The 13,954-nt window shown below is 39.4% G+C and overlaps 1 protein-coding gene across 5 annotated transcripts in view; it reads right to left on the reverse strand.

The window, feature by feature from the left end:
• The window catches only part of LOC106870463 (uncharacterized), a 361,104-nt gene that overhangs the window by 99,721 nt on the left and 247,429 nt on the right, over positions 1-13,954 (reverse strand). For all 5 annotated transcript variants that reach the window (XM_089354987.1, XM_089354985.1, XM_089354986.1 and 2 more), the window contains exon 8: positions 6,839-6,949. In XM_089354987.1, coding sequence (XP_089211113.1) covers positions 6,839-6,949 — 111 coding nt within the window. The remainder of the gene's footprint in view (positions 1-6,838; positions 6,950-13,954) is intronic.

Below are 13,954 nucleotides of genomic sequence, written 5' to 3' on the forward strand. Positions count from 1 at the left end.
TTTTCCCCTTTGGAGGAGAGGAGACAGGCAGTTTCCTATGAAGAACAAGTCCTCTTTCATTTTTCCTGATACCAAATATTATCCAAAGGCACTGGTGTCGTCGCAGACGTTGCTATCGAAACTTAGGGCCGAAAGAATTACAAGGTGCAGTAGAAAAAACATCTCATATGTCACGCGATCACTACTTTAGCACTAGTAAGGTTAGACATATAGTAATGGTATCTTCACGCTACTAATACTTCACCATTTCTTTTAATTACATGCATGCCTATCGTGCGTTTGCTGCCGAAACATATATCAAGAAGGGTGAATCCGTGTTTTTTGGCCGCAGCCTGTATTACAAGATTTATCGCAAGATCCTTTGATAATTGCGTCAGTCCACATTCCTGGATTAGTCGTATATCGGACCCGGAAGGATGAAAATCAAGATTGACCTCGGTGGGAATTGAACTCAAAACGCAGATAGTATAACAGAAAAAAACATCGCGTGGTATTCTAGCCGATACTGTAACGACTAAATTGCCACTATATGGTTTGGGTTATGACTATTATCTGAAGAAGTTTGTGTTACTATGCATTTATGCCTGGCTTCTATCATAACATCAGCCTTGCAGAACTGAATTCCATTTGTGCAGTATTGGTGTGTAAAGGAGTCTATCTTACAAATACATGTTTCTAAGCATCCAAACCTCCAGAATACCTTCCACAGACTATTAACCCATTAAGTCCCACTGTCCTATAAATAGGACACTAAATGAGAACGTTAAATAAGTTATATCACATTGTCTCAGTGTCCTATTTATAGGACACCGAGTATTTCCATTTCTACTTGAAGTAAAGAAGTTTTAATAATTATTTTTTTCATTTTAACCTGTTTTCAATCATTTGTAACAATTTAAAAGTAGTATTCAGAAATTTAAGTATCTGGGACTTAAGGGGTTAAACTAGTTTACTGTATCGAATATCTTCTTGAAGTCAACAAAGACGTCATTCAAATGCAGTGTTCTGTCCCACAGGTTTTCCTGGGTTTATCGAAGACACATTGCTATATATATATGACTCTTCTGACCATTAAACTTTTCACATTGAGTTTCAGATAGAACTTCTATTCTGATTTTCTATTTCTGTCTGTTAAACGATACGGTTGTTATGATCTTCGCCTCTACAGGGTGTAGAGAAAATTCTCAATAATTCCTCGCTTTCACACTTATCACTCTCCTACCATTTGCAGAGGAAATACAAGGGTTCAGTGAATTCTTGTGACAGTGTGACCACAAAGTTCACCTTCAAAATTAACATCCAAGAATCTAAAGTTCGTTATTAGCCAAATTCTGACTCGAACCAAGCGGCACATCTTGAACCGATCGCGATCGAAAGACAGAACATTGTAGAGGCAAGCCACTTTAACCATTTGGGTAAGTACCAATCGTTAATGGACGGTAGGTTCAATACATAATTGGCAGTAGGATGAACAAGGTTAGGTTGGCATTCTGAATTGTTGAGAAAATAATAATTTTTCATTAACTAATTTCGTAGTTCATATAGTCTGTATTTACAAAGCATTTTGCTTTTTTTATGTCACCCATTTCAGCTTCTGATGAATCTGTAACTCTTCCTGTCTGTAACCAATTATTAATTACTTCTAGATATCTTCCTAATGCTCACGTTAACACTAAATTAACTGTGTCTAATTAGTTTTCAAGGAATGAAACATTTCGAGAAAAAAAAAAAGCTAAAACAAAAAGAGGATAGGGAGAAATTAAGAAAAAAATGTTTATAATTAATCATTTATAAACAAATTATGATTTTTTTTGGTGTCATTAACTCCATTACAAGATTTATCGCAAGATCCTTTGATAATTGCGTCAGTCCACATTCCTGGATTAGTCGTATATCGGACCCGGAAGGATGAAAATCAAGATTGACCTCGGTGGGAATTGAACTCAAAACGCAGATAGTATAACAGAAAAAAACATCGCGTGGTATTCTAGCCGATACTGTAACATACAGGTCTTATAAAGGGGTTGGGGGTCAACCAGTTCATCGGTTTGGGACCCAAAATCAAAAAAGCCCTTATATATCTGATGACTCCTTCAAAAAAAAAAAAAAAATCGTAGCCCCATTGAATTTTGATAGGATTTTTCTCTTTCACCCCAACTGGACCTGGAAGTAGCCATATTCAACCCTTGAAACTTCTTTTATGGGCCCTGGACCCACAAGGCTTCAGTTAATCAAGCAAGGAATAGACTGCGTGAAGACAGAAGCACCTAAGTATTTCACGGCCAGACGTTATCTAATCCCAGATTAGCCCTGGTCTAGCTGATACATCTATAATAAAAGGGGTTCCAGATAGGAAGTTTGCAAATCCAGTACCCAAAATATACTTCCTGTTTCATACCTACTCTCATTAGAGCAACAAAATGTGTGCAACACTTATGGTTGAAGTTGGATTCTTGGGGAGAAAAGGCAAATCCTTAATCCGTACATTATAAATGATCACAATAAATGGGACGACCTTTTTAAGATTTAAAGGATGATGAATAAAGCAAGATGCTTTCCTTCATAACCTTGTGCCAAGATAGCGGCCGGTCAAAATTAACTCTAAATTAAAAAGAGAAAAAGAAAGTATACCTACCTACCAACCTACCCATCTCACATTACATTACATTAAATTTCATATCACAGGAAAAAGTCAGTCCCGATATAAAGATCAAATCACAATTTTTATGCTGTGATCATTAGTTGATTGTTTCATAAAGGTAATATTTATAACTAAAAATATTAATGCTTAATTCAGAGTGATCTCTTGCTAAAGTCAACTCAAGAACAAGGTGTGTGTGTGTGTATGTGAGGGGTGGGGTCAAAGTAGGAGATGAAGACGGATCAAACATCACGAAGTTTCGTCCGACGTTCTCACAGTTCCGTCTATCCATAGCTCTGATCTGGTCCTAATTTTATTTTATCGACTCCGGAAAAGAATGATAGGCAAGAAAAAAAAAAAAAAAAAGGGGGTAGCCTTGGTCGCATTCGAACTCGGATGGCAAGACAGTTTGTCAAATGCTCAAACGAGTCTGCTACAAGTTTAAGTCATGTCATCTGGTTCATAAGCATGAGATATAAGGTGAAGTGAGATGGTTTCTACCGGGAATAGAAACTGTATTGTTGTCCTCGATTCGCCATTTAACTTCATTATTATTGTTTCGTCCCAAGTCAGCCCTGATCCAGCAGACCTATTATTATAGATGTTCCAGTTACGACCATCCCATCTATTTGTATACACTTTACTTTTTTACTTGTTTCAGTTACGGGACTGCGGCCATCCTGGAGCACCGTATACATACATACATACATACATACATACATACATACATACATACATACATTCATATGTAGATGACGATATATCGGAAGATTCCATACAGTTTCCGTCTACCAAATTCACTCAAAAGGCATTGGTCAGCCGGGTGCAATAGTAAAAAAAAAAAAAGAAAAAAACGGTGCCCAAAAGGGCACCTACTCTGTATGCCATGCAGAGGGGACTGAACCTGAAACCACGTGGCTGGAAAACAAACTTCTTAACCACACAACCATGCTAGCGCTTATCTGAAGAAAGTTACATTAACTAAATCGCACGGCAGGGTGTGATTTGAGGTAAGGATTTGGCTGTTATTTCTTTAAGGTCAAGAAACCACGTAGAGGTTACTCCTCGTTGACTCTGGGTTTGTCACGACAGAATAGGCAAAATATGGGATACGCCCACCAGTTTCACCTACCCCCACCCTTTTTTCACTGATTTCCGCCAGATGCAGTTAGTAATAAGGTTTACCCCTTAGTACCACACCCGACTGACACCATGTACCCGATGACACATCTACACTGCAGCTGCTGCAGAGACGACGGGAATGAGAATGTTGGTAGTGGTGACGGCGGTGATGGTTGTGACGGTGGTAGTAGTGATGGAGGTGACAAAGATGACGGCGGTTGTGGTGTTGGTGGTGATGGTGGTGGTGGTGATGGTGGTGACGGTGGTGGTGGTGAGGGTAAAGTAAGTGATGATGGTGGAGGTGATATTGTGGTGGTGATGGTTGTGGTGGTGATGGTAAAGAAAGTGATGATGGTGGTGGTGATGGTGATGGTGGTGGTGGTGGTGATGGTGATGGTGGTGGTGGTGGTGATGGTGATGATGATGGTGGTGATGGTGGTGATGGTGGTGGTGGTGATGGTGGTGACGGTGGTGGTGGTGATGTTGGTGGTGGTGGTGACGGTAGTGGTGGTGATGGTAAAGTAAGTGATGATGATGGTGGTGATGGTGATGGTGGTGGTGGTGGTGGTGGTGGTGGTAGTGATGGTTATGGTGGTGATGGTGGTGACGGTGGTGACGGTGGTGGTGGTGATGCTAAAGTAAGTGATGATGGTGATGGCGGTGATGATGGTGGAGGAGAGATAGTGGTGGTGATGGTAAAGAAAGTGATGATGGTGTTGGTGATGGTGGTGGTGGTGGTGATGGTGGTGGGAATGGTGGTGGTAGTGATGGTGGTGATGGCGGTGACGGTGGTAGTGGTGTTGTGATGGCTGTGGTGGTGGTGGTGGTGGTGGTGGTGGTGACGGTTGTAGTAAAAATGACGGTGATGGCGATGGTAGTAATGGTGGTGGTGGTGGTAGTCCAGGTGGTGGTGGTGGCGTTGGTAGCTGCAGTTATTTTCGTTCTGACTACAACTTTGGGAATTCATAATAATCCTTATGATGTTGTTGTGGTTGTTGTTGATGACGATGATAATAATGGTGACGATGACGACGATGACGACGACAATGATGATAATGATGGCGGTGGAGATGATGATGATTGTTACAAACGTAATGGTGGTAAGAAGTAACGGTAATAGAGGTGTTGGCTCTAACAATCATAGTAGCCATAGTCATAGTGGTGGTGTCCATGTTGATAGTAGTGATAGTAGTTATGTAGCAATTATAGTCATGGTGGTGATAGTATAGTAACAATAGTCATGGAAGTAGTGGCGGTGATATCAATGTGTTAATGATGGTGGTGACGGTATGTTTATTGTTGTTGCTGCTGTAACTGTTGTTCTTGCTGAAGTTGTTGAGGAATGTCGTCAACCCATTCCGAAATGCACGCACACACGTGCACACACGCACACACACACGCACGCACGCAACACGCATAAGGTGTCGAAACCGCAAAAATCCATAGTAAGATAGCGTCTGAGGGGTATTTTTCTTTCGTTTATTTCGTCTATGTTTTCTCATCATTTGTGCCTTATTTCATACATTTATGAAATCGACACACAATGTATGCTTTTGCACAGCAACTCTTTTTTACTACAAAAATAACCTCGAAAACGAGGTCGGGTCGCTCAATTTTGAGGTCTTTAGATCAATTCTACCTGAACAATATGCTTTCCATAGAGTATAATGAGAAAATGTTTAAAATACTTGGAGTTTTGGCAGGGAATGAAACTTCGAAGATATACCGTCAACTTCATTTGTATTATTTAATGCATAATCTTTTAATGTGAAATATGTTTGTCTGTGTTTTGTGTAGCCCAGAGTTGCCTCTGATGTAGCAAACCCATCGCATAGTTTTTTTGTAAATCTGTGTCTTTTTTTTTATGAAAGGGTGTGTTTTAAGAGAGATATGGCTGCAATTTCTAGTGGCTCAAGTTACCACAGAGACACCTGTGTGTGTGTGTGTGTGTGTTTTGTTGTGGTGAAAAAATACTTTTTCCCAAAATATTTTGCACAATAATTTTCTTAAGAAATCTGGAAATCTTTCTTACAGCTAACCATTCAACTTGAAATTACAATTGTTAATTGTTGGAAGTCAATTAGACTGAGATGTACACATAGTGCTTTCGTATACAGTGGATGCTCAATACGAAGCTTTGTACTCATTATCTTGTGGTTTGTAATCCATTACCTTAAATTTGATGCTATTAAGTATTTAAACATTATTTTACTGGGTTTAATCTTTTGACTGTCGCCATGATGGGGTATCACCTTCAAACATTTAATTGATCACACTGACCTCAGTATGTATTTCAATCTGGCATTTATTTTATAGATCGCTGCTTGATGAACTGCTAACTTTGAGATATAGTGGGGCACAATACTTGATTTAACAACAAATCTACACACACACATATTTCACACACACACACACACACACACACACACACACATATTAGGTGCCAGAATGACTGTGTGGTTGAGAAGTTTACTTCCCAACCACATGGTACCAAGTTCAGTCCCTCTACATGGTACCGTGGGAAAGTGTTTTCTACTATAACCCTAGGCCAACCACAGACTTGTGACTGAATTTGGTAGACAGAAACTGCAGCGTTGTTCATCAGAAAATGACCGAAAATACGTTTATAAAGAAGAGTTGTTTGCTTCATACTCCTCCTGTGTCGATTCTACCAATACAAAAGGAACAAATAATACACTGTGGCCGGAGTGCATTGCTAGTGTGTGTATATATATATCTATATAGCTGTATACACACTAGTACACAAACGCACGTATACAGGGCTGGCCCAAAGTCACCTGACAGTAAATCAAAACCACTTAATTCCAAGATTAAAACAAAAAAATATTTCATGCTAAAAAAAATTTTTTTAAATGGTGATTTTAACTCACAGCATTCAATTTTTAGACATTCATAATTGGAATGAAATGAATAAATAAAATTGAATATTAAGTATTTATGGAAATTTTATTTACTGTCGGGTGACTTTTGGCCACCCTGTATATATAATATATAGTACATATATGAAATATCAATACGTAAGCCCGATGAGCTAAGAGGAAACGAATGACTTACCAAGAACTCCAGGTGGACAGGGTTGAATGTCGTGATGCCCAACCTGTGTACCAAACCATAAGATGCCACTGCCATTGATGGTGTCAACTTCTTCAGGACAATGTAATGTATCTGAAAATAGTAAAAATATTTGCAATATAATATGAGTTATCAACGAACAATATTCAGCTCAAAAGTTTTTCAGTCAGATTTTTTTTTTACTTTTACTTGTTCCAATCATTGGGCTGCGGTCATGCTGGGGCAGCGTCTTGGGGGTGTTTTTAGTCGAACAAATCGCCCCCAGTACTTGTTTTTTTTAAAGTCGGGTATTTATTCTATCGAACTCTTTTGTTGAACCGCTATATTACAGGAGCGTAAACAAACCAACATCGGTTGTGAGTGGAAAACACACTGAGACATATAAACACAGAGGCACACATACACAGTCTCTAACTGTCCCTCTCTCTGTGCCTCTCTCTCTCTCTCTCACACACACACATACACACACACACACACACACATACACACACACACACATACACACACACACATCTTTCATACAATTTCCGACTACCAAATCTCCTCACAAGGCATTGGACGGCCCGGGACTATAGTAGAAGACACTTGCTCAAGGTACAGCGACATGGGACTTAACCACACATCTCATACTTACGCCTATCAATGTCTAATTTTAAAAAATTCTTTATGTGTACCTATGTGTATGTGTGTGGGTATATGTATATATGTGTGAGTGTGTGTGTATATATACATATATGTGTGTGTCTTTGTGTCTGTATTTGTCTCCCTCCGTTTGACAATCGGTGTTGGCGTGTTAGCGGTTCGGCAAGAGAGACCGATAGAATAAGTACTAGGCTTTAAAAATTAAGTCCTGGGGCCGATTTGTTCGACTAAAACCCTTGAAGGCGGTACCCCAGCATGGCGCAATCAAATGACTGAATCAAGTAAAGATAAAAGATGTATGTGTGTGTGTGTGTGTGTGTGTGCTAACGTGAATGATGTTAAATGGTGGTTGTATTAAAACCGGTAAACTGCAAAATTAATAGATAAATAAATAAATAAATAAATAAATAACAGAAATAAAATGAAAAACAAAAAAAAGCCTTACAAAACATTAGGATCTTTCATATCTTTGCAAATGCTCCTGCAGAGATTTAATGCTAATAACATCTGTGTTATTTTAAATAATGTTTCTTCTTATCTAATTATATTTAGAATTAAATAACAACAACAACAACAAGAACAACAAGAACAACAAAAACAACAACAACAACAAAGGCAACAGCAACAACAACACCGGCAACCACCAGCATAACAAAAGTAACATCAGAAACAACAACAACAACTGTAATTAATGAATGGTTTGGCATTAGGCGTTCAGGAGTAATTTGAACGTGGTCCAAGGAACCACGATTTGTCTTAACAATGAATTATGTTAAGCTTTAGGGCGAAAAAAATTAGGAAAAAACTAGTCAGTAAATGTGCAAAATAGATTTCATTTCCTCACAATATATATATATATATATATATATATATATATATATATATATATATATATATATATATATATATACATATATATATATATATATATATATATATATATATATATATATATATATATATATATATATATATATAAAGTGTAGTATATTGCCACTTAAGTGTGGCTGACCCCTAGGGGTGGATGTTACTGTTGCTTTTAGCCCCAGGAGGACATCTCCTCCAGCTGGCTTATCGACACACGACTGTGTCCTGTTTGCCAAGGGAGTTATCCCTCTCACCTCGACCAGCAGCACGAACGTATCCGGATTTCAGGGTTATTTCCCTTCGTCGGCGTTCGACAGCTGATGACCTTGGTGAGAGAGACAAAACCTGGCAAACCTTATATCTTCTTTTCCAGTGACATTCTTCACTGATATTGAAAAGGTGAAAACAAGCAATGTTAATTCTCTAAATGAAGTATTAACAGTAACTGCACGATAAAGTGTAGTATATTGCCACTTAAGTGTGGCTGACCCCTAGGGGTGGATGTTACTGTTGCTTTTAGCCCCAGGAGGACATCTCCTCCAGCTGGCTTATCGACACACGACTGTGTCCTGTTTGCCAAGGGAGTTATCCCTCTCACCTCGACCAGCAGCACGAACGTATCCGGATTTCAGGGTTATTTCCCTTCGTCGGCGTTCGACAGCTGATGACCTTGGTGAGAGAGACAAAACCTGGCAAACCTTATATCTTCTTTTCCAGTGACATTCTTCGAACGCCGACGAAGGGAAATAACCCTGAAATCCGGATACGTTCGTGCTGCTGGTCGAGGTGAGAGGGATAACTCCCTTGGCAAACAGGACACAGTCGTGTGTCGATAAGCCAGCTGGAGGAGATGTCCTCCTGGGGCTAAAAGCAACAGTAACATCCACCCCTAGGGGTCAGCCACACTTAAGTGGCAATATACTACACTTTATCGTGCAGTTACTGTTAATACTTCATTTAGAGAATTAACATATATATATATATATATATATATATATATATATATATATACGTGTGTGTGTGTGTGTGTATATGCATATGTATATATATGTTTATAATGAGCAGATGGCTGTGGTTAAGAAACTCGCTTTGCAACCGTGTGGTTTCCAGTCTAGACTAACTACGCGCCATCTTGGGCAAGAGTCTTCAGCTATTGACTCCTGGCTGACCGATGTCTGTGAGTGGGTTCGGAAACTACGTGGAAGCACCTCGTATATGTATATTTATATATATATATATATATATATATTGTGTGGGTGTGTGTGTTTATACTCCACCACCTCCTGATGAGCGATATTGGTTTGTTTACGTCCGCGTAAATTAGCAGTTCGGCAAAAGCAGCCGATAAAATGAGTGCTAGACTTTAAAATAAATTTTGGGGTCGATCTGCTTAACTAAAAACACTGCAAAGCAGTGCTCCAGCTTGGCTACAATCTAATAACTGAAACAAATAAATGGTCACACACAAACACACACACACGCACACACACACACACACACACACACACACACATCTATGTACGTGTGCGTATGTATATACATACATATATATATATATATATATAACTGAAAACATTTGGAGTCTGCAAGTAGGAGTACGGTTGAACATTTATTTTTAATCACTACATATGTTTATATATCGCCAGAGGAAACACAACTAGATCTCACAATCTCATAATGCAGGAAAACGGTTGCATAGTCAGGTGCCCGCACGCCTGGTGAACTACATTGCGCAGAAACAATTGTAGTAATTAAAAATGAATCTCCAATTGTACTTCTTCTTGTTGACTCCAAATTTTTTTCAATTATCTATTCACACAGGACAGATGCCCAAACGCAAACCTGGAAGTACGCATAATACTACTAGTGGATAGCACAGGGTGAAATCTCAAGGTGGACTAGCTTTATACTTTACTCTACTACGTTCTTAACATAATATATCGTAATGTGTGTGTGTGTGTGTGTGTGTGTGTGTGTGTGTGTGTGTGTGTGTGTGTGTGTGTGTGTGTGTTTATATATTTGTGTAGCTTCGTCCGGAGAAGAATAGCAACGTTTCTGGCCGGTTTCACAGATGTCCCCGTGAGTTGTGGCACTGGAGATGTTAGAAAGAAGGAGGGAGTCACGGCAAATGGGCTATCTTCAGATTGAAAATATGGTCCAAAGAAATGTGCTCACGTTGTGAACTCGGTTAAAAGCATCTGAAGGCAATCTAATGGTGTCTTTAAAATAAGTTAACGGATTATGCCTACCACTTAAAACAAGGATTTTCCACGCAATTTCTATCAACCAAATTTCTCCGACGATGCTTTGGTATACCCGAGGCTCTTCTTGAATACTTTTGTCCAAGATTGATACACAGCCATATCAAAACCGATACCACGCGTCTGCAAAACGAACTAGCTAACCGCATGACCATGACCACGACATAAAAAATAAGTTTACCACCCAAATATACCACCCAAAATCTGCAAGAGCTGAAGCAAACATTGGCCAATATCCTACAGAAACCAGATTGTAAAGATATGAAAGAAAATAAAAGCATCTGTTTAATATCTTTGCTGTTATCAACTTTGTATAGAGAGAGGTAGTTTTAATTTCGGGCAAAGTTTTGCAACACTATGTAACATAATAAGAATTGTTGATGTTTTTGTTTCTTTACTAGTGTATACTTAATTTTCCTTCATTTTGTTAACCCTTACTTTCAGAAATAGCTGATTGAAAAAAGAAAAGGAAATCCACAAAAACTAGAAAACACACCATTTGATTCAATGAGGGAGCCACTTAACAATAACAGCCAAATCTCCCTCAAATAAAAAGAGAAAAAAATCCAGCGCTCGTTCGCGAATATTATTCACATGCGCATATAGTATATGAAGTGCGCGCGCATACACAAACACACACACACACACACACGCACACACACACACACACACACACACACACATCAAAAACAGGATTAAATGTTCTTCTCAAGCAGCAGGATCATGTAGCCAGTCTACGGGTTCAGTGGCGTATATACTACCTTCCAGAACGGGATGCCGGATCGCCGTAAGAGTATACCTACATATTGTTGTTGTTCCAGTTGATCCGATCAATGGAACAGCCTGCTCGTGAAATTAACGTGCAAGTGGCTGAGCACTCCACAGACACGTGTACCCTTAACGTAGTTCTCGGGGATATTCAGCGTGACAGTGTGACAAGGCTGACCTTTGAATTACAGGCACAACAGAAACAGGAAGTAAGAGTGAGAGGAAGTTGTGGTGGAAGAGTACAGCAGGGTTCGCCACCATCCCCTGCTGGAGCCTCGTGGAGCTTTAGGTGTTTTCGCTCAATAAACACTCAAAACGCCCGGTCTGGGAATCGAAACCGCAATCCTACGACCGCGAGTCCGCTGCTCTAACCACTGGGCCATTGCGCCTCCACTTACCTACATATACACATATGTATATATGCATATATATTTGTGTACATATATATTTATATACATTGCTTTGAACTGGCACCCCAACGGTTACGATTACGAGTGTTCTAGTTGATCTGATCAACAAGACAACCTGCTGGTGACGTTAACGTGCAAGTGGCTGAGCATTCCACAGACACGTGTACCCTTAACGTAGATCTCAGGGAGATTCACCGTGACACACTGAACGGGACAAGGCTGGCCCTTTGTATAACAGGTACTACCAATTTTTGCCAGCTAAGTGGACTGGGGCAACAAGGAATAAAATATTTTGCTCAAGGATAAACGCGCCGACGAGTATTGAACTGATGACCTTACGATCGTGAGTCGAATACCCTAACCATCACTACTCACACGTATATATCTACACAAGCATACATACATACATATACATAAACCCAGAAACATACAGACATACACACATATATGTATAGTCACAAACTTATATACATACACTCATATTTGTATAACCACATACACTCATATACATATATACATGTATACAGACCAATATACATGCATACATATTTATATATATATGAGTGTGTGTGTGTGTATGTATGTATGTGCGTGTGTATACCTGTTTAAAAACCGAGAAAGCAACAACTTAAGGCAATCAAAAACATATAGAAGTGTGGTATAGGGTTATTCACATGAAGGCACTTACATGACAACACGTATTTCATTCGCCTTTCGAGATTATCAGACTGCACGCCATAGAATTCAGGTTTTATACATGCACACCAACATCCACCCATCCATCCATCCATACATACATACATACGTACGTCTGGTCCTCAAAGGTAGTATTGGGGAGGGGGATCTGAGAACTAAATTCAAAATTTCATATATATTGGGTCATCCCATAAATAATGCAGTTTTTTTATACTTTATTTTTCGAAATTAAGATAAACAAAGTTCTTTTTAATCTAAAACATACCCTCCCTCATTTTCAACAATGCTATTCCATATTTCTGGTAGATAGAAGATCCCTCTTCCAAAATTCACTTGTCTGTGATGAAAAATATTCCTCCAGTACTGTTATGACCTCGTCTACAGAATTCATATTTTTTCCGACCAAATGATTTTGAAGACTGCGGAATAAATGATCAGATGGGGCAATGACCAGCGAATTTGGTGGGTGGGGCATCGTTTCTCATTCAAACTGCTTCAGCCTTTGGAATGTCATCCTCGCTGTATGTGGGCGAGCATTATTCTGGTGGAAGAACACCTTTTGTCTTGAAACCAAAGATGGTCGTTTTCCTGGTAGCACTGACTTAAGCCGCTCTAGCTGCTTGCAGTAGACCTCCTTTGTTATCGTTTGGATTGGGCTTAAAAATTCAAAGTGAACTAAATCTTTCATATCCCATTAAACAGATAACAACACCTGACGTGGGTGAATAAGTTCTTTAGCCTGGAGTGCTGGCATTTCTCCTTTCCCTGCCCGCTGTCTTCGGCGCTTGACATTTTTTATAGAGAACCCATTTCTGGTCACCAGTTACTATTCGGTCCAAAAAAGGTTCATTTGTGAGACGTGACACCAAAGAAGCGCACACATTCACTCTCTGCACGCGATTAGACTCAGAATGTTTGAGGAACCCATTGACCCAATTTGCTGGCTTTTCCGATGTCACACAGGTGTCAATGAATGGTTGAATGACCAAGCTTCTCTGCTAGTTCCTCAACAGTTACGCTGGGATTTTGTTCCACCAAGATTTGCAGGACGACCTCGTCGAGCTCTACAGATCTCCCAGGACGAGGCTTGTTTTCTAGGCTGTAGTTTCCGGCTCGGAATTTCTGGAACAACCGTTGACATTAGCTTACGCTTATTGTCCTATCCCCATATACTGCATTAATATTCCTCGCACTTACCGTTGCGTTGTTAACTTTATTGAACTCATAAAAAGCAAAATATGCCGAATAAAGCTCCTTTGTCACTTCCATTATAGCTTTGAAAAAATAACTGTTAAAATCGAACCGCACTCTTCAAAATTTACACTAAGAATAAGTACAAGGTAAAATTACTAGCTGTTTTATAGCAAGTTGAAGCAGGCAGTTTATCCCGCCCCCCTCCAACTTTTAATTCATGGAATTGAAAAAACAAACATCTCTAGAGTTTTAGTAATATG

The sequence above is a fragment of the Octopus bimaculoides genome, chromosome 7 (assembly GCF_046866305.1).
Source record: "Octopus bimaculoides isolate indiv1 chromosome 7, ASM4686630v1, whole genome shotgun sequence".
Lineage (NCBI taxonomy): Eukaryota > Metazoa > Mollusca > Cephalopoda > Octopoda > Octopodidae > Octopus > Octopus bimaculoides.